At 35.4% G+C, this 25,810-nt stretch overlaps 1 protein-coding gene across 1 annotated transcript; it reads right to left on the bottom strand.

Annotated features, from left to right (window-relative positions):
• Positions 1-9,302: 9,302 nt before the first annotated feature.
• On the bottom strand, positions 9,303-24,709 carry LOC106067223 (tripartite motif-containing protein 5-like). The gene is made up of 13 exons (XM_056018296.1): positions 24,279-24,709; positions 23,486-23,684; positions 23,077-23,145; positions 22,824-22,868; positions 19,412-19,455; positions 18,047-18,198; positions 17,074-17,184; positions 15,773-15,871; positions 15,081-15,195; positions 14,482-14,620; positions 13,693-13,728; positions 12,407-12,449; positions 9,303-11,899 (listed from the first exon to the last, which is right to left on the bottom strand). The coding sequence occupies exons 1-13, from the start codon at positions 24,315-24,317 to the stop codon at positions 11,848-11,850; spliced, it is 1,143 nt and encodes a 380-aa protein (XP_055874271.1). The 5' UTR covers positions 24,318-24,709; the 3' UTR covers positions 9,303-11,847.
• Positions 24,710-25,810: the final 1,101 nt, after the last annotated feature.

Here is a 25,810-nt window from a genome sequence, read left to right as displayed (position 1 = left end):
ATCAAGTATCATAAAAAAATGAAGATTAAAATCTAGATCTAGAATCAAGTACATTGCTTACGTTTACCTATAGCAAAACTTAATATGATTGTTTTAATGTTTTCCATTTATTTCGTTATAATAAAAACATTTTACAAGAGTTTACAATATTTTATGAAAGGCTTCGATTTAACATAACAGTTAACATAATCTTCAAGCTAATATGCCATCCTGGCATATCAATGTCAACCATTTTATTAAGTACCAAGTAATTTTGGTCCAATACTAATTCTTAAAACCTTACGTGGCAATATATATAGGTCTAAGCCAGCGGTTCTCAACCTTTTAAGCTCGGCGACCCCTTTTTACAATATACCACTCTGCCGCGACCCCCCCATAGACACACACAGCAATAGAAGAATAGACAATAACAATCCTTATTTTTGATGGTCTTAGGCGAACCCTGGCAAGGGGGTCGCGATCCACAGGTTGAGAACCCCTGGTCTAAGCCATAGACTTTTTGGTCTAAGCAAATTTCTCAAAAGAAAAGAAAAATACTTCCAGAGGATTATCTTGCGGAAAGTGTTATAAATATTCCGAACACCAATCCCTAAAAGTGATGAAACTTTTTTTAAAAATCTAGATTTAAATATCCAAGTTTATATTAAAAGAGACAAAAGCTGAGCTTGTTCGGTCAAATTGTAAGACACGAATCCCTATCAAAAGTCATTCTTAATTAAGCAATCAAGGTACAGTGGAAGGAGCGCGTTAAAAAGAGTGGTCCAAAGAAAAGCTAGCTGGACAACGTAAAAGAATGGACAGACCTCTCTCTTGTTTTTCTGACAAGAACTGCTGCTAACTGAAAAGTGTGGATGGATTTGGTTACACAAACGGTGGCAAAACGTAATTCTTCTCTTTTGGAGGAGCCTCTGTAACAAAGGCGTTAGCTAGGGTGGGGGAGGAATAGGGAGAATTTGCGAATCTCCCCGGGCCCCAGTGGCGTAACTAAGGGGGGGAGGGGGGAGAATTTTAAAATCCCCCCGGTGTCCGAAATTTATTTGTAAATACATAAATTAATATATTTGATTGACAAATACTGTCAACGGGTGTCTTTTTTTAACAACATTTATGGATTAAATTTATCACAAAGACTAAACCTAGATATTTTTAAAATATTTTTGCCGCAGAGATCAATTTTTTAAATAGAGAGTAACTCTTTCTTTTAAACTTTGTTGCCACGAATAAAACTACATGATATACAGCGAATTCCAGGTATCTTGTTACGTTTACTAATAATAGATCTAAATGGCGAGTATTATATGGCTACACTAATTAACCTTGAAGCAAAATTTACAGAATCGAGTATAACTAAAAGTTATTCTTAACAATGCTAAAATTGTCCATTATTCGGGTTTGGCGTCTATAATTTCAGAATTAAACTTCACACTCGAGTTATTACCCCTTTATTCATCTTTCCTCAATCCAATGGAAACTCTATTTTTATTTACATCTAATGATCTAATCCTTTTGCTTTCGCACAAAACATAAAAAAAAATAATGACGTAATATCATATAATATTAATACATCCTTCCTATTGAAGTTATTATCACACCCTTCCTTTTAAAGTTCTTAATAGTGATATCTACTAGCAGAGCCGGCCCTAGCATTTGCGGGGCCCTATGCGAAATGGATCGCGCGCGGCCTAGACTGGGTAGGGATAGGCATAATGTCAAAATTATTTTTTTTTAAATTAGAAAATAGGCCTACTTTCGTCTTTGCAATAAATTTTTATCAAATGAAAGCTCGCAATGCCACTTTTTATTTATTGGCACCCCAAAATGTCTACTAGGAACTTTAACAATTCGTCCACTTCTGGTTGTCTTGACTGAACAAGTTCTCTAGACGTTGGTCTATAACTGTCTGTTTCGTTTGTTGCAACAGTTTGCAGTTCATTGTCTTCATCGGTATCATAGTACCCAGAGATGTCTTCATCGAAACTCTTATTTAAAAAGCGTTGATTTCTTCTGTATGTTTTTCCATTGTTTGTCTTTATGATGTAAGATCTGGGTGCTGAATTTTTTTAATGACAACTGCTTTCTGCCATGTTTGACCTAGACGAACTCTCCGACAGAATAATCTTTAGGTAGTCTTGCTTTTGCAACGTATTTCACTTAGCTTTTCATCTGTCGTTCGTTGAGTAATGTCTCTGCATTTTCAGATACCAATGGTTTCAATAGTTTGTGATCAGTTGGAATGATTCCCTGAATCTTCTACTCGTCAGCAGTTGTGATGGTGAATACGGCAGTCCACTTATCGGAGTATTTCTATACTCGAGCATAACGAGATATGGATCTTTCCCACTTTTGTATACTCTGAATCCTTTTGCTTTCGCACAAAACATAAACAACCAACAATGACGTAATACCATATAATATTAGCACAGAATCTTCTTAATGCAGTGGAAAATTAAGAATTTTTTGCCTATCTGGAATTCTGGTCAAAGCTCCTGTGCCCAATTAATATAGTTAGGAAGAAACTACAAAAGTCTGGACTGCATATACGGGAATCTGCTAAAGAAATTAGTACCCTTTCATGCTTTCTGCAAAATGATGAGAAACTGACAAAAACCCAATCCATCGAAAAAGCAAAAGAAGGTAGTGAATTCTATGGATTCCCTGTAATCAAAACAACCATATGAAAGAAAAGACTTGATGGGAAGTTGAGTTCTAATGTAGGACTGTCAATACAACTGCAATTCAAACGTGTTGCGACAGAAGTGCTGGGCAGATTTCATATGGAGATGAAGGGCAGATTCCAAAGGCTGGAAAGAAAATGGATACCTTTGGGTTTCTTCTTGAACCAAGACACCTGTTAGAAGACATGCTTGTGACAAACTGTGCTACTTTTCCTGTTTGTATGATGAAATAAATGGAAAATTGCTTTTTCAATGATGTCATTGATGCACGAGCACTTTTTATCAACAAATAGTAATACAATCACCAATAGACATATTGAAGAAACAGGCTTCATATGGGAATTACGTGTGCACAGACTTTGCAACCTCCTCCGAATACCGCTAACTCAGGCCACTTCCATTACGTCATGTGAGATATCATTCTCAAAGCTCAAGCTCATCAAAAAGTATCTCAGGAGCACAATGACGCAAGAAAGGCTTATCATGGTTTTAATGTCAGTGAAGTCACAAATACTAGAAAGTATCGATGTAGTTGATGTTATAGATGTCTTTTGCTGCACAGAATGCACGACGTGAAGCGATATCAATTTAGATTTGTCACTTGTGCATTATTTAACTAATAAACAAAGGTATTATTCATTAAAAGAGTCTTGATGATTACTTTTTGTTAAGTTTACTGATATACTGAACCAATTTGATTTGGGGCTTATATATTTTTGCGTACATTATCTCATGTCATATGTCGAATGTCAAAATGCAAGGGGCCCCCAAAGAGGTCAATCCCCCTGGCCCCCAAATCCCTAGTTACGCCCCTGCCGGGCCCCCACATTAGAGGGCTCTTAAATGAGTGATTTCTACATTAAAAATGAAAAAAATGAAATATTACGCAAAATTCAGCCTTCCCTTCCCCCAAAGAGATCAAGCACTCCGGGCCCCCAAAAGACGGAAAATTCCTAGCTACGCCCCTGCTCTGTAATATAATATATACAGAGCTTTTTTGTGACGGTACGCACCGGTACGGCGTACCGGCACCTTTTTCAATGTGGGAAAAAATCATTACTTTTCTTGTATTTTAACGTTTATTATTAATATATTAGCAGTTAAAAGTTAGGCGATCCATCACTGAGTACCGCCGGGCACCTAATCACTGAGAACCGGCACCTATATATATTTATATATATTAATGATAAGGCTTGTCTTCGGGTCCGAAGATTAATGAGGAATGCAGTATTTCCCTTGGCTGCGCCACATCCAGAACGGCAAGTGGTCGATTTAGATTTTCTTTTCGCCGTCTGCGTCTGTCCTCGGCAGCGGATTTTCTTTTGGCCTCTAATGTGTATCCCGCGGCCTTTGTGAGCGACCTCCAGCTGTCTCGTTCTGAGGCTGCATGCAACCAGGTGCTCTCGTCTATGTCAGCTAAGGCAAGTTGGCGCCTACCCTGGTCTTTAAAGCGTTTCCTTGGGGCGCCTCTGTTACGTCCACCACCTTTTCGCTCACAAAAAAAGACAGCCTTTGGCATACGTTCGTCCCCCATACGGGATACGAGCCCTGCCCAGCGTAATTGTCGGACCATAAGAAGTCCCTCTATATTGTTCATACCAGCGTTCGCAAGGACATCGCTATTTGTATTGCGATCTAGCCATCGTTTGCCCATAATGGACCATCTTTGATGAAAGCGCTCAAGCAGTCTTATTATAGTTGCTTTCTGTATAGTGTCCATGTCTCAGATCCACATATATATTTATAAGATAAGAGAGGCAATAAAGAAAAAAAAAGGTCAGCAAAAGCTTGAATAAAAAATAGTTTATAAGAATAAAGGTCTATCAACATTTAAATGATAGAAGACGTGAGAAAGGAAACTGATATGTTATCAAATAAAGCTCACATTCAAACTAAATCAACGAGTTTCGTATGGCACATGCTGTGCATTGCTTATAGGCCTACATATCTTACATCAGATAGAGGTCAAGTCTAGTCACAACATGCATATACTATTAATCGACCAAGCACCCATGGATGCACTAGATCGTCCTCTAAGCTCATTACAATGCTAAACCATTCAAAAATTGGATATGAATAGGATAAGGAGAACTAGGTCTATAAACCAGCGAAAAAAAGCCCCATGGAAGTTACAATAGGTATCAAAGAGCATTGTACTTATTAAAATAACCTCAAACAAACATCAGCCTATATTAGACTATTTACACCACGCGATATGTATAGGAACTTTTTTTTCCCCCATCGCGGTTCCTCCTTGTGTGCTGGAGGAAAAAAAATGGGCGTTCCCGTTCAAGGTCAGCTTGATTGATGTTTTTTTTTTTCATTTAGTTTATAGGTGATCCCCCCCCCCCCCCGCATACTTCAGGCGGAGTGCGCCTCATCCTTAGTCAACAAAAACTATTCGGTTTCAGTTTGCCATGGGTTCTCAAATAGCTTTGCGGCTACCCTATTCGGATAACCACAAAGGTCCGAACTTAAATTCGGAGTCCACACAGGGTTCAACTGCCAGACTTTGCGGCAAAAAGTGGACATATGTCCGTCCTACTTTTGTTTTAAATCGTTTGAGTCTTCTGTCCGGCAGACGTTTACTTCAAAGTGTGAACAGGTGAACAGGCATTCCCTCTGATGTTTCAGTCCCCGAACATTCATAAATGATTTATTTTTATTGTCATGTATACCTCAAGAAATCAAATATTTTTGTGAATGATGAACACATAGTTGATCAATGCTGTAACATGAAATTATTTGACAACCTTTTAAGCTCCTCAAGCTCCTTGATTTTCTTTTTACATTTTTTTTGTTTTGTGAAAGCGTTTTCGCTGGTCCACGCATAATGAACAAAAGGAGACATATACTCTCCATTGATAAATATTAGAATATGTATCCACTGTTTGGGACCTCTTAGCTTAAGAAAACATATAGAAGCTAGACACCAAATAGAGCTGTGAGATCTATAGCAAATGAATATTCATAGGCCTATAACACCAGGTCCATTAGTAAAATCACTAACTTTTACAACACTCCTGGATAGAGGACTAATAAGCCTAAGACTCAAAGTAAAGCAGCAATAATGCATAAAACACTAAACCATAATTAACCAATTAAAAAAGTAACTTAAATACGATAACGTCAATATGAGGCAATTGCAAACAGGGACGTCCAAATATAACTTTGCTCCACACTTTCATAGAGGACCTCAGAACAGTGGACACCAGGTGGGTGGAAAGACATTGTCAGTGACAGATCCTTGTGGAGAAAGCTTCCCGCCCAAATGCGCCGAACTGCTCGGGAGGATGTAAAACTAAATAAGTCAGTTTCAAGTCACACATTTAACTCTTTCTCTCCTAATTGACGATACCAACGTTGATTTGAACCCATGAAACTAAATGGATTTTTGGATTCATAAACTTTAATTTGTGTTGTTGAAAAAGAGCATGCATTCTCCTATAATTCGATACCAAATATAACATTTTGATAACAAACAAAAATGTTATTGGAATTTAATCTGAACAGGGCAGTGAAATACAAATGAACAAAAGGAATAATACAATCGGAAAGAAGAAAATAATTACGGAGAGAAAGAGTTAATTATAAGAATCTTTTGGTTTCTTTTGTCCCTCATTCTGTCTTCCGTTGAGCGTACATGTGTCAGTCAAGTAACTCTAAATCCAGAGATAAGCCTACCAAAATTAAGCTTGTGCTAGGGTTAAGCCTTGTGTGTCAAAAAGGGAGGGGCGGGGGGGGGGTGGTGGAGCATGATTGCTAGCGTCGACATATTGGCATGCCAATACAATTATGTGCACTATTTATCATGTGGTAATGACTTGTACCTGGCTTACCGGTGTAAGTGAAGGTCAAAGGGGTGACCAAAAGAAAGGTCTTCTGCTATTTGGGATTCGGTAGAGGTTGGACATTTCAAAGATTTTCCTCAAATGCAAAAGTAGGCCTACAGGAGCAAATAAAACAGTCAGGAACGTTATAGGTCTCGTATATTAGAGTCATAATGGAACAAAAAATTAAGGGTCAGAGAGCATACACTCAAACTCGGACCTCGGGCTTCTTGCTTGTTGCCTCATGATTAGTAAATAATCGCCATTACATTTTTTTTTTAAATTTTCATTTTAAAAAAATACTAACAATGTTAGTGATCCCTATAAAGAAACCTGATTTTAAATTTCAATTTAAAATACCAACAATAGAGTTAGTGACCCCATTAATTAAAGATACCTGATTTTAAATTTTCATTTAAATACCAAAAGTCACTAATACCAAAAAAGTGATACATTTAAAGATACATGATTTTGTAATTGTTCGACATTCTTCTTCCTTTAAAAAAAAAAATGAGTCACGCAAACCTCAGACTTGGGGCTTGTTTTGTCAGCACGTTTACTAGCATAGGCGTATATAGCCAGGGAGTGGATTACCCCCCCCCCGAAAAAATTCCTGGCTACGCCAATGTTTACTAGTAGGCTATCACGAAGAAAGGAAAGGGATCTAAATCTCATTATATATCTGGTCCCCTTAGGTCGCAGGGGTCAGGAGTCACATAAATAGATTTTGTTTTTTCAGAAGGTGGGAGTGTTAAGAAAGACTTGACACATCCATACATCCTGCTAGTCTCTTTGCAATGCATACCCTACCTGCCAGTACCTGGTCATTTTGCAGCTATTGCCGGGTAATCTGATCCCCCCCCCTCTCTTTTTTTTTTTTACTCATTGAGTACTGGTCTCTGTTCTTTTTGGGCGGGGTAAGGGGCCATAAATTCTCCCCAAGTTGTTCCACGACTTTTTTTTTTTTAAACACATGCGACCCTTTAGAAACATAAACTAGAGCCTAACGGAATTGAATCATTGCATTGGTTTAAGGAAGAAACAGAATAGCAGCACTAGGGTACATTGTTTTTTTTTGTTTCTAATTAAAGAACTGTGCTTTATCAAACAGTAAAAGGAAATGTCATTACAATTCCTCTTGTAAGCTTGCAAACTCTTCTTGGGTTAATCGTTAGGCCTATATATAAATGCAATATGTGTGCAAGGTATCAACCTTTAGATAGCACAGTTGTATTTCCATCATATTGTGTATGGCTTTGAGACACTGTGTGTTTATATTTGTATCTCATGCACCTTTTATGTTGGCACTCTTTAAGGAAACAAGTCACTCAGACTGCCTAGTATCCTTTTTATATATAAGGTCTGCTTTTTTGTATATAGGGTACTAAATTGGTTTATATTCTTCGAAACATTGTTCTTTGATAGTTGCACGGCCAGGATATAAAGGGGTCGATACAATGAGGGCATTTTAAGGATGTGGCGGTATGAACCTTTAGTTAAATTGGGCAGTAATGTGGTACGTGTCTAAGCTCATTGCTGCGGATAATGGCGAGATAAATGTCTGCCTGGTCAAGCGGTATGTGCACTGGAATGTCGGCCTGTCATCTTGATGGTCCAGGGTTCATACCCAGCTCGCTGCCATCACCCATCGTCCTGCGGGAGGTTTGTACTGGGAGGTAGATTATCTTGAACTCTGGGGGAACATCCAAAACATGTAAAATATTGTTACGTATTTCTGAATCTTCTGGCTAAATGTACTAGCGGGCACACAAATAAAAACACTGCAAGGAACTTGACGACTCAACTTTCAGCTTCATATAACTTTATTGACTATTAACTCTAACAATTCGTCACCGTAACATGCAGCGTAGAAGACTGTACAATATCAGTCAGTATGCAGTTAGCTATACTTCGTTGCACTGCATCTTTTCACTTCGTTGCAATTCATCTCTTCTCAACTTGCATCGAGCCGTATTCCACAGAACGGACCAGCGACACACTTCCCAGTGTCGCTCCAGGTCTCCCAAAGCTGAACCAAGTCGCAGGCCTACTCAAGTCTACCGAATCAGGTCTTGCATCGACTGTAACGGCTCAAGTCCACTGTAGTTCGCTGCATGGACTTTAACGACAGTGGTCCACTACAGTTAACTCTACCCTAGTTAACTTGCATCGAGTCGTACACTTTACTCTTCCACAGTCTCGCACAGTAACGAGGACTGTACCGGCGATTCTACCTACGACTCCATACGACTGACTTTCAAATTAACTCTCTGGCTTATTTGGAGTCCCTAATCGCTCCTCCAAAGTTGCACAAGCACTGCTGGTATCTTCTGGAATAACACGTACGGACACGTCACATCCTGTCTTTGTTTATACATGTACATTCCAGGGAACACTCGCTGCTGTGTTATCTCGTCGGGGTCACACGTTGGCCTCTTCCTGTCACTGGTCATTTGTAATAATATTTCCAAAATAGAAAATGATACTATAAATAAATCTATCTTAATTTATAAAAAAATATTGTGATAGAAAGGATAGTTTTTGTATCAACATAAACATTTTTTTTAATTTTGGTGACTACAAGGTGCAAAATCATTAAATGTATGTAAACATATTATTAAATAATTAGATCATAACATTTTTTTTTGTTCCAATTCACATTTTGAGATACAAGGTATTAGATTTTTAGGAATAGGCAAACGTATTGCATCATCTTAATTGTTCTGTTATCTCCCCTAAGTAGGACATTTGTAATTTGTATAGGAATGAAAAAAAAAAAAACTAACAAAATGTCACATTAGAAAGAAAGACAACTATAATAATTTAATAAAATATATTTTTAAATCGTCCAAAGGTCAACACAGACCTGTATGTACCAAAGAAAACAACTCCAACCAAAGATCTGCCATCAGTACAGCCACAACAGAAGCAAGGAAGCGAAGGACATCAACAAAAGCACGTCCTTAGAAACAAAAGTAAATTATTGCGCACAAAAGAAAACATCACTCAAGATGCGCACGACATCACCCCTCTGTAAGATAAATTATATCCTATGTTGAATTATTGAAAATTATTTTATCAGAAGAAAATTTTAAATATCAAGTTATACATTTGAATCATTTAAAAATGTAGATACTGAAAAGGTAAATATAATCATAAAATTTTTTTGATATTTAATTCAAAATGAGGTTATATTTGTTGTTTTCATGTTTACATATTTGCTCCAACATATGAGAATTTAATTGCAAAAAAAAAAAAAAAAAGAAAAAAAGGGGATTCAAACTCAGGACACTTTGGTTTTAGAAGCCAAGCACTTTACCAATTGGTCACCACACCCCATACAGATTTAGAATAAGCAAGAATACAAGAATTAAAATTAAGTCTTTTGATAAATCTTTTATTTTCGTGTCAAGACATTGTTTAAAAACATTGTAAAAATAAAAGAAACTTTTTTTTTAAACATTGTTCTTATTTATTTTGCATTTTACTTAAATTTTAAATCTCTCAACAGTAGAAATAAAACCATGGTTTACTGGCTGATAAAACTAAGGTTTACTGGGGGAGTGTACACTTAATTAAGAAAATAAATTTCCAGTTATTTAAAAAAATCACAAGCGATGCATATAATTTTACTCATATATCTAAACTGCAAGGGCTTGTTGCATTGGGACAGCATGAAAGACTATAAATGTTTGTCTAGTATAATATTATGAGTTATTTAGTATATACATAAGGAATAATAAAATGTAAATTTTACATATTTATGTAATACACAACACACTGTCTTTTAGATAATAATAATTTAACCACATCACTACTCAACAATGCTTTGGTGAGTCAACAATAAACTTTATTTGTACACATTCATGTTTACTGTAAAAAAAAAAAAGTTGTTTTTTTTCCACTTAGCATCACATAATCAATAACAATAGATCAAAAATTATTTGTCATAATCATTGTCTTTTGATTTAACTCTTGACAAACTTGAAAAAAAAACACAACAACCAAGTAACTCATTTTTACTAGCTAGAGCTTACAGTATGAAAACGGAATTATAATCATTTCCTAATCTCCTTTCAAAACACGGATCACCTTCGCACTTTTATCTTTCTGATATTTAAATTCTAAAAAGTAAATATTAAGTTGACAAACTTTTAATAGCAGTATGATAAAAATGTATTCAATGCTGTATTTTTTTTAAAACTTATTGTTAACCAATTAAAAACATAAACCTTAAAAGGAATGGTAAAAACAAAAAAAAAAAGAATGTGGACAAAAATATGACAAAATCTTACATTTATTAAACGGATGACTGATACCTTTGCTGGTATATTGGAGAAGAAAATATAATCTTCCCAGAAGAACATACATATATTAAACATAAATGAATAACAGCACCAGGGACCAAGTTTTTAAGAGAGAAAGTAGTGAATTAAAATGCTACAAAAATAAGGGCATGCGCAGACCGAGGCTCGAACCTGTGACACTGGATTCAACACCACCGCCTAGCGATAACGCACCAAGCGAAACTAGTTTCTAGACTATCGGAATTTCAAAAAAAACATTCTTCTGATCCAGAGTCATTTCGCCCGTATGCAAATTACCACCCCAGTGGTCAAAGGTCACAAGCCCCAGATAGCCCCTGCCCCACCCTCGCTCGGTCGGCGCATGTCCTTATTTTCGTAGCATTTTAATTCACTACTTTCTCTCTTAAAAACTTGGTCCCTGGTGCTGTTATTCATTTATGTTTAATATATGTATGTATCATTTGTTTCAGCACCTAGCTTCAGCTCTATGTTTATGTTTACGCTTCCAAGAAGAAACAGATCTCATAAGGGTAATGGCACTTTGGAGTAAAAAAAAAAAATATCATTAATGATTTTTTTTCTTCACTTTTCTGAAGTAGGGAGAGTGACTATTAGAAACAAAAATGTTAAAATAGTTTAAAACATGGATGACAATAGTCACAATTGTTATTGGGTTGACTTAAGCCAACATCACTGACATAGTAATGTCTAGATACAACCACAGGGAATTAAATCATACTAACAATACTCTTTGATACAATCACAACATTCAATCACATTCTAAATAAAAGCCTTTTTTTTTTAAAATTTGAACACTTGATATTCATTTTACTAAAATTCAAATAACCTTAAAAAAAAAAAAGATGTAATTAAAAAAATTAAAATAGGCATGCTTCACTACTACCATTATTTAATTATGACAATAATTACAGAAGTTACTTTATTTAATAAAAATAGATATTAAAAAAATAGATAAAAAATAAATAAAATAATGAGTAAACAAAAGTCTCAAGGAATGCCAGTCTATTTACATCATTATTTGTCTTGAATTCTGCACAATTTCCTCTTGGGGCAATAGCAGCAGGCCCTGGAGAGAATAAATTGACAAGTTATAAACTTCAACATCTATTGATAATTAATGTCAAACTAAAGGATATAACTATAAAGGGATATAACCAAAACAATTACATCACTAGAATTTTGCCATTCTCCCTTGCACTATATCAGCTTACATAAAATAGTTGATATTTGCAGAGTTAAGAAAAATATGGTCTATTAGTATAATAATGAGGCGTTGATGGCTGATGGTAAAGCACTTGGGCTTCTGAACTGGGGGTCCCTGATTCGAATCCTGGTAAAGACTGGGATTTTGTTTATTTCTTTGAGTGTCTGAGCTCTATGGTCCAATCTCTTTTGTAGACCAGTGGCGAGAAGGTTTCCATGCTGCCTTTAGGTGCTCCGCAAGCACAACTCTGCTTAAGTAAGGATTCGAACTTGAGCCCCCTTGAAAAATAGCCAAGCAGTTTTTAATTACTATATTATTTACCCCACTTAAATATCATTCTATCCACAATGATTTTAAATAAATATTTACCAATTAGGTCTGTGGTTCATGACAAATGGTGTGACACTGTGGCCTAGAGATAAAGATACAAAAGATTTGTTTAGTGATATAAAATCTGTTCTCACTGACGTATATAATGGCTCAATGACATCATAATCATTGGGAGTCCTGTGGAAGATCTTATATTGTTGCTTGGCAATCAGTAGGCAATTAGGACTGATGTCACCAGGGCCAGTCTTAGGCCACTGCAACTGCATCAGTGGGCCCCGCGGTTGCAGTGGGCCCCGCGCTTTCATAGGCCCAGCACTATTTCTGTGAAATTATTAAATTGCAAAATATATACGAAAAATTCCTGGAAATGTCCGGCATTTATTAAAATCTCCTGAAAACTCATAAAAATTGACAAAATTGTCATTTGTGGGTGTCATTTATTTCGAAAACGCCAATCGTACGTCCGATAAAAAAGGCATTGTCAGCTTTCATGTAATAAAATGTAATAATTGGACGAGTTTTATCCTAAACCGAAAGTTCCAAAACCTTATTTACTTTTATAGTCAATGGCATATAAATATGCCATAGGTTGCAAGGTTCGTAAAGTAAAGTTAATTTGATTGCAATTTTGTACTTAGTAAAGAATGAATAAAAAGTCGAATTTTTTTTCCAGTACAAAATCTTAATTTTCACTTATTTTACTTATTGCCACCCAGACTAGGCCCAGCGCAATCAGTTTAGCATAGGGCCTCGCAATTACTAAGACCGGCCCTGGTTGTCACAATGTTTCAAACACTGCCTGTCTACTTGTGGGTGTCAGGGTGTCATAATCTTCAGTTCAGAGGGAAAATCTAAAATTTGTTAAACAAAACTAATCAGCTGTGAAGAATAAAATTTTTTTTCTGGTTTTAAAGATGCTTACCAGCTTATAAAATGCACATGACATATTAAATATATTGTTTGTTTTGTTTTACATGTTTTCGGATGTTCCTTCAAAGTTGAAGTTTACTTCCTAGTCCAAACCTCCCGCAGGTTTTGCCGTCTGCATCTGCCTTACGACGGTAGCTTTATCTTATCTTCTTATATAATACAGACATTACTTCAAAAAAAGAAGATGATTACGTCCTACGTGTCATGCATTTAGACATGCATATTAACCAATGACCTAAATTCTGCCAAGTCACTGGCTTTCCTGGCTAGCTCAGGCAACCCATTCCATGCTCTAATAGCACTACTTTAAATATAATATCTATATCAATGTGTATGTAGTTCAATCGTATTTAAGTCCGAGAGAAAAGCAAAACCAAAAATTAACTAGCTCTTACCTGCATGACAGCACTGTATACAGGATTTACAGATCCCTGGGGAAAAACAAATAAAATAATCAAACATTTATAAATAAAAATAGTTGTCTTCAAGTCCAAAGATTAGGGCAGTATTGGGTTTACATGTATGATGTTGCATATGATTTCATAGAACTTCTAAACAATAACTAGTTGATTGAAAAAGGGGGGGGGGGAAATAGTTTGGATTGCAGTAACTTTTTTAAAGTGATACCGTTTACAAATAAACTTGGCTCAGCAAAGAATAAACTATTCTGTGTGTAAATTAAAGAAAAGAATTGACTGAAAACATAAGGCTCCATCACACCAATTTAAAGATAGCCATACGAAAAGCTCCCCTGTTGTGTTTAACTATAAAGTCATGCTGTTTTTTTTATTAATTTTTATTCCAGTAACAATTTTTAATGGAGGTCTGTCAGTTTAAAAAAAAAAAAAAAAAGTAAAAATATACCAAGAGACTCATAAATTTAATAAAATACTAATCCTAAACAAAACTGATATGCCCTAAATAATAACTCTGCCATGCACCAAGGAATAGCTCTGACCAATAGAAACAGTGGCCAAGTAGTGAAACGCTTTGCTTCCAAACCACGGAGCCTTGAGTTTAAATCCCGGGTGGAGACTGAGTCTACCCAATGACATACCTAGGGGAAGTAAAGGTATTCATTATTAACTGTGGGGCGATAAAATAGATGAGTTTTAGATCATCTGCCTCCATATGTTGCACGGTCTAAAAGGTGTACCTAATAGAAACGTTTAGTTAATGCTTACATTTGACACTACATTTATTGCAAGAAAAGTAATCCACAGTCTGTGTTGTATTTTCATCAAAGACATTGACAAAACAGCGTTTAGGTATGTCACTCTGGGACTTGAACACATCCTGAAGTACTATCTCACTGCCTGGTCTCTGTACAGAGAGAGAACAAAATGTCATATATTTGCAATGGTAGTTACGTTTCTTATCAATCTTAACTTAAACAGCAAAAAAATAAATAAATAAAAATCTTAACAATGAGGATTAGGATCCGACTGATAAAGTTTTTACATTCAGGTCACTACCTTTAACAAAGTTTTAGACCACAATCATGAGCATTTAACTATACATAACAACTATCAATGTATTTTTTGTAATTTTTAAATCATATGGATTTTTATCAGGCTCAATATCCTAAAATGGTTTACAAACTAATGAAATTTATCACAATTTAAACAAAAATAACACACTATTAAATCGTTAGAATAAAATACTTTTTATAAATAGATTTTCATGGCTTTCCAAGTCACAATGTAGAAATAAATATTCCTTTTTTAAAATCTTTATGCATAACTATAGCAATTACAAACAGCAATCAACAAAATACTCTTACCATTTTATATTGTAATATAGGTCTGGTATCCCACAATAAAGAATGCACATCATCTAGATTGTGTAAATTGTTCAAGACTTCAGGTACATCATACGATACAGTCTTTGACAGAGGTCTGAGAAATGAGGGAATCATAATTTATTAGCAAAGTCATTGGATTGTTACATAATGTAAAAAGCAGTTTTTCCCCTAAACGTCTTGAATAAAAGAAATGATAACTTAAAAGCCGCAACAAACATGTTCATGCAAAATATAAACTAGGCCGTAACATGTCTATAAGAATGTTCCTTATATAAATATCCACATTGTTTGGCCATCTTGACAAAATTCTGAATAAATATTCCTCATTGTGGAAGCTGCAGGATATGCTAACCTACCACTACCACCAGGTGTGTGTGTCCCAAATTAAAAAGAAAAGGCTATTAGGCCTGTTTTAACTTTTATAATCAAGAGATAGAAGCACACACCTTTACAATAGCTGCATCAATAAAGATTACCAAGTGTTTAGTACTGTGTTTTGATTGACAATCAAATTAAAAATGTATACTATTAACTATATTTTATTAGATTTTTGGCATGTAATGAATGACAGACAATGTGTTGACTTTAAAAAAAAAACAACAAAAAACAGATCTACAATAATTATTGTAAATAAAAAATCAACATTAAGAAATAAGAAAAAACAAACAAACCCAAATAGTAATCGAACTCCTGTGTCATCATTCCAACTAATAACGTCATCACATCTCTCCTGCATGGCTAGTTCTATTCTAGGCTTTAAGTCTGAAAGTCTTAGAAGACATAAGAAGAAAGAGTGAATTCATTATAACATTTAAACAATACTTTTTATTAAAATTATAATCCTAAAAATTCAATCAGGATCAGATTGAGTTAAAAACATAATTATTAGTTACCTAATTTAGCAAATGCAAATATTTTATTCACTAAAGCTGCTAGCTTTCAAAATGCATTGTGTTTTTTCAAGGTCTACAGTGGAGAGAGCTCAAAGAAAGGGTCGCCCAAATGAAAGAATGAACCGGCTTCTCTTCTGATATCCTAATAAGAACAGCTGCTGACTGGGAATAATGGAGAGATTTGGTGACGCGAACTGTCACAGCATCTTCGACGAAAGTCAAGGGACAGATGAGAGATAGTGTTTTTATTACATTACATTAAATTATTGTAGGTTACTGTTACCTATGTTTGGTACTTTGAGAAGATAAATCTGATAAATTATTATTATAGCTTTTATATAGCGCTACTTTCATGCTTATAGCATGCTCAGAGCGCTTTTGGTCCAATCTTATTTGTGGACCGGTGGGAAGGGGGTCTATGAGTTGGTTTTCCGTGCTGCCTTTAGGCGCTCAGTAAACACAACTCTGCCTGAGTCGGGTGTCGAACCTCGAGCCCCCTTCTAGATAGCCAAGCCAAGCCAAGTTCAAGCGCACTGGCCTCTCGACCACGCTTCCCACATCAAAGTCAAATGTTTGTTCCCCTTTCAGACCTTCAGAAAAAATAGTAAAATGTGTCATCAATGTTATTGTTGGAGTACACTAGGTTTTTAATCAATGGCATAATTTCATTTTTTTTGCTATATATTTTTTTTATTTTTCTACCTATTTGGGGCCACCAAATTCACTTTGTCTAGGGCCTCCAACAATTATCTAAGACCGGCCCTAATGTAAAGCTCAACAGTTAACAAGGTTATCAGCACAACCTACAACCTACCACTTTTGTTGTCTCCAATTAATTTCAGGTACCCATTAGAGTTGGTTTGGGCTGGAGGGCGGGGGTGTTATTAAAAATGCTGAAAATCAAAATACCAGTCTTCACCGAGATTCAAACCTGAGGCCACTCATTTCAGAAGTAAAGCACTTTACCACTAGGCCACAACAAAGCAGCTAATTGAAAACTAAATTATAGAATGTGCATGTTAAAGATTTTGTAATGTGCATGTTAAAACTTTTGTGACAGTGAAAGGTACAAAACTCACAGATCAGTTGGTTTCACTATGACATCATGTATCCTGAGATCTTTGTTAGGGATATACACACTAATACTGACTGGTATAATGTCCAAACTGGGAATGTGCTCAGTTAAAAATCTGAAAAATCATTAACAAATTTCAGAGATTCATGTCAGTAGAAAGCTCTAAGTATTTTATTATTTTACACAGGTGAAAGAAATCCCTAAACTGTAAAAGGAAACAAAAATAACTCAATGGTAAGTCAAATGAAATAACAAGAAAAGCATTAAAAATACTTTTTTTTAAAAAGACAATACCTCCTTTATGCAACTTTTAGAGCGATTGTTTTTCTCTTAAAAATGATTGAATGTTAAGATTAAAAAAACACTGGAATTTTTTTTTTTACCAGGCGCCTATGCCCCGAAAAAGAAACCTGGTTATGTGAATGTATAGATCTAGTACACTTTATAATATTCCAATGATAAGCATTTAGATCCAGACTTAGAAGAGGATGCACACAATTTTCCTGACCATCAGATTATTAAAATCTTCAGTAAAAAAAAAAGCCTTGCATTTGGAAATTCCTGAAAGCAATAGTCATTTCAAGAACTTGGTAGTCCTTTTAAAACAGATGTTGGATCTAGATTTATGTCTAGATCTCTAGCCAAATTTTAATTTTCTTTCACTTTTTATTTGAAAAAAGATTGTCAAACTAGAGTTTTCCCACTGTGGTAAACAAGCTAGTAATTCTTTTCTCAGGGATATACATCAACTGTTAAATTTCTAGAAAAATCGTTAGAGCCGTTTTTGAGACCAGTGCCCACGTTTTGTTCTACATGAAGTTATGACTTGAATAGAGGTATTGTAAAAAGAACAGTTAACGAATGAGGAGATGAATTCTAAGTTAAAGTTTAATTTGTAACATAAATATTCACTGGAAAGAATTACTCAAACTTGTACATTTCTTAAATGTATTAGTTATAAGCCCTGAGATATTTACTTGTCAAACGCTTCAGTTACAAGTTGTTCACTCTGGGCAAGGTTTTCCCGTAACCTTTCTTTCACAGACTCAACACCTTCCATTGGCTGATGATTCATGCTGAGGCCCATCTCTAAACACTGCAGCTTTTGGTGTAATTCTTGCTGAAGTTTCTATTTTAAAACAAAACAAATAAAATGAAATTCGATTACAAATAATTTCATAAAGTTTCTAAAAAATAAACAAATCCCCCCCCCCCGGATAAAAAAAAAGAAAATAAAAGTACATAAAACTCAGAGAAGAAGAGAAAGAAATGATAATATTTCAATCAAGATAAGTGATTTTCAGAGTTTTTTTCTAATCTCAATGGGGAGTAAATTCCTGACTTTCATAAAAAGATCCTAAATAGAAAAAAAAAAAAAAAGAGAATCAACTCAAACTATCCTGTATTATTCATATCCTAAAGTAGTGAAGTGCAGTAGGCATTGTAGTTCATGTATTTGCACTAGTAAAAAGGTGTTAATTTTTGTCTTTACTGGGAGCCAATGGAATGTAAAGCAAATAAGCTACTACAAAAATAACATTTCGACCTGTACAGGACTAGAATACATTTTCAGCTTACCTTATCTAATATCAGACAATGGATGTTTATAAGTTTCAAGTAAATCAGTATACTCTGCATGTTGAATATCTATAAGCCATTCAACCTAATTCCAAATTTTTAAAAATTACTGCAGAAAAAAGCAAGGACTGTTGCCTAATCATAAGGTATGCACTTTGCACTATTATCAAGATGGTTCAAATTTCTAACAGAAAGTCTGGGCTATCACCACGGGCGCCCGCAGGTTTTTTTGCAGGGGGGTGCAAGTTGCCACCTACGGCCAAAGACGTAGATTCAACATTCTTGTTACGGAGAATATAAAAAAAAACTGGTGATTCTCCCCCTTCAAACCTATGAGAAAAAATGCACTGGCTCAAATTTGACTATTCAGAATCCAGAGGGGGTGCATGTACATTCTTGGCCATCAAATCCTGATAAGCTAAGGCTAGTCTACTACAACATTACTTCAGTGGAAGCACTACTTGTTCAGTTGCTATATAGAAGATAATTAATTTGATGGTGCTAAAAAAATAGGCTTGAATTTGACTACTTAGAATCCAGGGGGGGTGCAAGTGCACCCCCTAGCGGGCACCCATGGCTATCACATGATAACTTTCATTTTTGAAGTAATGTCAAAGACTTTTGAAATACAACCACAATTACAGAGGTTTAGGAATTGTAACACCACTGATCCTCTTTGCCAACAGATACATTGGGGCTAACACTTTGCCAACAGTTACATTGGGGCTAACACTTTGATCACATTCCTAATTCACCTAAATTACCTCATAGTATCTCTGATGGTAAAGTAAACTGGCTTTAAAGTGCCCTGGAATATAAAAATATTTTCATTTATTATAAGTGTTTAGCATTCAAATCAAAATAATTAGTTAGAGTCTACAACATCAAGAAGTTTTCTTTAAAAATTGAATGCTATTCCTCAGTTGTACAAGATCTTGTGTACACATCAATTAGGGAATATTAAATTAATGAGGTGTTCACTAAAGTCCCTCTACCATTAGTCAGTGCCACAATCCAATTAGGCAAGTGCAAGAGGAGTAGTCTTAAACTTTGTTTTTCACAGTGAAAACTTTAGCTAGAATGATATCAAGTTAAGATAATTTTGTTCATCTAAACCAATGGAAATTCAGTTTGACTACAATTATACACCTCAACATAACTACTATAACAAAAGAAATGTAGATGCAAATATGAACAACATTCACATATATTCTAAAAATTAGCCATAATGGCTAAAATAATAGTTAAGAATTCCATGTGGCATCAAAACACTTGAAGAGTGTCACAAACAGCATATATATCAGTTGCTTTGGGATGGCTGTACAAGTGCATCTGTTTGATTGCTGGCGAGAATATTAAAAACCCCAGTCCAGTCTTTGAATGACAGGATGATCTTCCCTAGGTTGAAGTACCTTGTTCTCACAGTTTGTTCACTCTTGTAAAGAAAGGAACAGCTGGTACTTGTAATCAAGATCTGTATTTCAACTGAACTCAACATATGTATAATATGTACAAATTTTATAAATAAGATTGATCCATCATCATCATCATCATCAAGCTCCATTAGAGTGAGGGCTTGAGAGGCTCAAATCCTCTCTTGCAAAAGCCCTGGACAGAAACCCTGCTGTCTTGCGTAGTGCATGAATGTCGCCATACAGGTCGAGAATTTTGGGTTTCCCAGACCTGTCGAGACGGAGATCAGCAAGTCTGGGGCAGTCAAACAGAATATGAGGCACGGTTTCCTCTTCTTCCCCGCAGCGAGGGCAGCGTGAATCGAAATTTGGCCATAGCCGAGAGAAATATGAGCCAACAGGACAGTGGCCTGTCCTGCACTGTGCTATAATAGCTTGCTCAGGCCTGGACAGCCTCCACCACGGGGAAGTGCGGTCAGGGCGCCTCATGCGCTCCCAGACTCCACTGGCTTTTTGGGACTTGTCCCAGCACTCAAACCACTTTTCCATTTCTGTTTTTTGTATTATAGCCAGGGCTTGATGAAAGCTTACAGCCTGATCAGTGGGTGGAATTTGCCCTCCCTGGTGGGCCAAAGAGTCTGCGATTGTGTTGCCAGTCACACCTATGTGACTCAGTACCCACTGCATTATTACAGGGGTGCCATAGCGTTGTTTGATGTTATGTGAAGCTATGATGACAGTGTTGATATTGGAGGGCCATGGTCCGGGGCTTTGCAAAGCATGTAGTACAGATTTTGAGTCAGTGACCACAACAATCTGTGTTGCCCTCAAATGTCCCTCGCCGAGTTGAGAGTCAATGACTTTTAAGGCTTCACAGACTGCCATGGTCTCCGCATCAAAACTGCAAACACTACCACATGGTCCAAAGATTTTGACTGTGTGAGAGCCAAGAAAGTCGATGTAGGCTCCATAGCCTGCTCTTCCAGAATCTATTGATGCCGATCCATCAGTGTATGCAAAAATAGCACTGGGCTTGAAGGTATTAATGGTCTCCAGAGCTAGGATTTGAAGGTCGTTAGATGAACGGCTTTGCTTAGTGGCATTAGGGTCTACTAATTTCAAGCGTATGTCTGGGGTTGTTGGGCGACACCAAGGGGGAAGGGGATGAAAGCGTTGAATGTTTTGTCGGTTGGTGGAGAGGCCAGCTTCATCAGATAGTCTAGTGGCATGATGCATAAAAGACTGCATCTGGATACGTCTTCTGCATCTCCAACCATCCACTAGTTTTCTAGCTGGGAGGTATTCATCCAGCCTTTTATACCGCTCATAGCAGGTCAGTACTGACCTTTCCCTCCTAAGGGTTAGTGGAGCTATATTAGCCATTATTTCAGCCGCATTCACTGGACTTGTCCTAAAGGTTCCACAGACAAATCTTAGTGCTTGGGACTGCATTTTATCAAGTTGTTCAAGAGCAGTCCTAGAGCCATAAATTTGCACAGGTAGGCTGTAGTCTATCTGTGATCGGACTGCTCCTAAATACAGGGATCGGAGCATGTCTACTCGGGCTCCCCACTTCATGGATGCCAGCTTCCGCACAATGCAAAGTTTCCCTGAGGCCTTTCTTACAACATCCTGGATGTGCTCACACTTTTTTAGTTTGATCCATCAACGGGAAACAGAAAGTTACACACCACAAAACTAAGACATTTCTCTTCTCAAATACGGAATCCCTTCTCTCTCTTCTCACTAAAAAATATTGGCCTACACATTTATTTTTACCCCCTCCATATGTGTTGGCCATGATATAAAACCCCTAGTACTACCCTCAATTCCTGGGGTACAGTAACACAAACAAAATGTAGCCCTCTCTATAGCTCACAATCTGACTTGTGGCAAGTGATTTGGGAATAAAATTAAAAATACTATTCAAGGAAAGACGAAAATTAATTTTGTATTTGTAGTTGTTCATATCACCACTATGGCTTGTTAGTGATACAGATACTAAACTCATTGACTTTACTTGATTGAAGTATTTGGGTTTTCCATTTATTTATAAATATTTTGAGTGTGCTTTATTCATTAAAATGTGCATTACAATAAAGCAGGTATCCACTAAATATAATCATTTCAACTTGATATCTACAGAATTCTAACATTACATAAAATCATCTATAGGCACCTCCAAAAAGGGCACAAACCCATTATTCCTGGCTAGGTGTTATAGTTTTTCAAAGTGAAGACATCTTCTTCACCTGTGTCTATGGAAGGAGCTTTTCTTACTTAGTATACTTTTCCAAACATTCATTGTTCCATATGCTAGGACAAATTTGTACAAATACTCCTTCTTCCCTAATGCTATTAGAGCATGAAATGGGTTGCCTAAGCCAGTCAGGAAAACCAATGACTTGGCAGAATTTAAGTCATTGATGAACATGCATGACTAGATTCACCTAGGAACACACGTAGGATGTAATCATCTTCTTTATTGAAGTAACGTCTCTATTTCATAAGATAAAGATAGGAAATATTATTTACAAAACATCAACTACCTATAATTTTGCAACATGACTTTGTGTAGCTAGTTTAAAATGTTGCAGTGAATAAGATAAATTGATATATATTGTCTAGAGGAGAGGCAACAAAATAAATATTGAAAAAAAACAAACTTTAAGCTCAGGAAAAAGAAGCAAAAGAAAAAACTTAAATTACCATGAGATGCTTTAGAAAATATTTTTTTTGAATAAGAAAAATAAACATATCTTACTTTTCAGAATGGCTTCAAATGGTGAAGTAGTCAAAATTTCTACATCTGTGAATTGGAAAATATGTTTTTTTTTGTTTCCCATTCTTGCACAACTGAATCTCCTCATTATGAGGTTCACTTCAAACTAATGATATTCACAATCATATAGTAAAACCATAATGAACTTTATCTAATCATCTTAAATGAATTACTGGTAATTTAAGTCCAGTATAAATGATAATTTATCTAAAATAAACAAAGGATCATAATTTACCTGGACTGCTATTGAACATTTTTTCATAGTAATTTTCTTCTGCTTTGTCTCTAAGTATCAAGATCTCATCTGAAAAGGTTATAAAAAGCAATAATAGGTTCTATTTAATTTGGCATTAGCTAACAAATAAATCATTTTAAGTCATTGTATTAGTTACATTAATAATAAACATGACAACTTTTTCTAGACACCCTCTTATGTAAACAGAAACCCTTTACTTATAGGAGCCATATAAAATATGTTAATGGCTTTTAGAACAAATTATATGAAAAAGGACAAAAAAAAAATAAAAAAAAAATAGTAAAATACAGATCTATAGTGTCTCACTGTATTTAGTTTTTAATTTCAGTTCACAAGAGTCAAAGATTGTATTGAACATGCCAATATGAAGTAGCTAGTAGTGGCATACCAATCAAGGCATCAAACTGGACATTGTAATAGAACTGTTCTGTTGTCAAGCTACTGTTACAACAGGGACAGGAGTGCTTCTGGCCAACCCATTCTGTTATACACTTTGAGCAATAGTGATGGCCGCAGGGGGTCAGCACAGCTCCCCGAATCACAGAAAGACAAATGCTGCAGAGTATGTGGTTTTCTATTGCCTCATACTGTGAAAAACAAACAAACAAATAAGATTTTTTTTTACAAAAGTTTAATAATAATAATAATAATAATCTGTATTATCCATAAGGAAATTTGTCTTACAATTTGTGCATTGCACAAAAAAAAACATTATAACTATAGAAAATCAAAATTAACATTCACACCAGACTCACTCATAAATAACATGCAAAACATTTATATCAGATAGTTTCTGTTTAATGATTTGATTGCCAGGAGAACAAAAGAGTTTTTGTGTCTGTTGTTCATTGCTATTGCCCATTGGTGTCGTGTATTTCTTTTGTGATGGTAAAATCACAGAATCCTGACCCAAAGGATAATTTTTTATTTCTAGAATTTAGAATCTTTTTAGCTTTTTCTTATGAATGTTTGTCTCAAACAGCTGCCCAAATTAATGTTGTTGTTTTTTGTCAATGACTTTTATTGACTGATAAAATATCTCAAATTAAAAACAAAAATTAGATTTTCAAGTTTCACACACACAATTGAATATATAATTATATAATATAATGTATATTTTGAACAGTTGAGTCCTCCTTAAACATGACATAGACTATATTTATAAATTAAATTTAACTAACCGGAATAGAAAGCTTTTCATTAGCTGTATTTGAACTCATTTTAAGTTTTCTATATTAATATTGAATTGATGAGAAGTCTCAGAAGTTGATACCCTAGCCCTAGCCTAGTAATAGTTATAGTGTTTTTGTGATAGTAAATAGATCTAGTGTCCCTACTAGATCTACCTAGCCCTAACTTAACTGAGTAACTCTAACCTAGCCCTATCACTACTAATATCAGCCCTATCCTAACTCTAGTCTCTAGTCTAGTCTAGTCTATCTGAATCTAATAAAAATCTAGATTCTAGATCTATCATTTAGACTATAGTATATATAGAGAAGTAGTCTATTAATTACTAGATCTAGTCTAGATCTATTATTATATTATAATTCAGTAAAAGTAAAAGGCATGAAATGCATGATGAAAAGATTTCTATTTATAATATTGTGTTTTCTTCTGCGAAAAATAATTTATATAGGTCTGTGTACAGTGCATTAAAAATATAGGCAACTAACTAATTACAGTTCAAACCAGAACTTATCAGTTGTATATTACAATGTATATAGATATAATCATATAGATCTATAATATATTACTAGCCTGACATTACCCGCGGCCTGCGGGTCTTAGTTTGTGTTTACTAGTCTAGTGGATTGTATTTAGATGTATGTTAAACTTAGCTAATGATCCTTTCAAGTTTTTTCTCTTTCGAAAATAAAATTAGTTTTGCGAAAATGGGTTTATCCGGGCGATACATTCATATCTATTAAAAACGAAAGGAGCGATAGATGAATAGGACATGGGAGGATATAAAATACAATTAAAACGGGTTTACCCGATTTGTTAAATGAATGGTATTATAAGTAAGTCAGGGCGTTCTGAATTCGCAGATATATGGAACGAATTTATGTAATAATGCTATTGAAACACAAATTTGAAGATTAATTTTATTAAATAATGAAATCAATAGACTATATTTTGTATTTTCTTGTGTCAAAGTAAAAAACTATATGTGCAAAGTGTAGTTCTTAAAATTATATCTAGATCTAAACCCTTTCGATCTTTTCTTATGTCAACATTGTAAACAAAGCCTAGATCCATATAATTATAATACTATAGCTTTAATAGAGTAAGTCAATTTAAAAAAAAAATTGTTAGTACCAAAGGAAAATTTCTGCCAAGTTTTATCAAGATTGGTCAAGCGGTTTTTATTTCTACTAGTCAACCGGCGGCGTAGCATGCGCCGCTATTTTGTAGGGCCGGTCTTATGCCACTGCAACCTATGCGACAGAAGGATCCGCACTTTCATGGGACCCGCGCTAATTCAGGTGTATAAATTATTAAATTAAACCATTTTTATAACTTAAAACAGATTTCCCGCGCCATCTTGTCGATTTACCAGGAGCTCCTGGAAATCTCCCGAAATTGCAAAATATACAAAAAGTCCTTAAAATATAGGGCCTATGGAAATATATAGAAAAATTGGTCATTTTGGAGTGTCATTCAATATGGAAAACGCCAATCCTAGGCGCTATTAATAAAAACGGCATTA

This window comes from Biomphalaria glabrata, chromosome 1 (assembly GCF_947242115.1).
Source record: "Biomphalaria glabrata chromosome 1, xgBioGlab47.1, whole genome shotgun sequence".
NCBI lineage: Eukaryota > Metazoa > Mollusca > Gastropoda > Planorbidae > Biomphalaria > Biomphalaria glabrata.
Note: the sequence above shows the minus strand (reverse complement) of the source record. Positions and strands in the feature narration are given on the sequence as shown.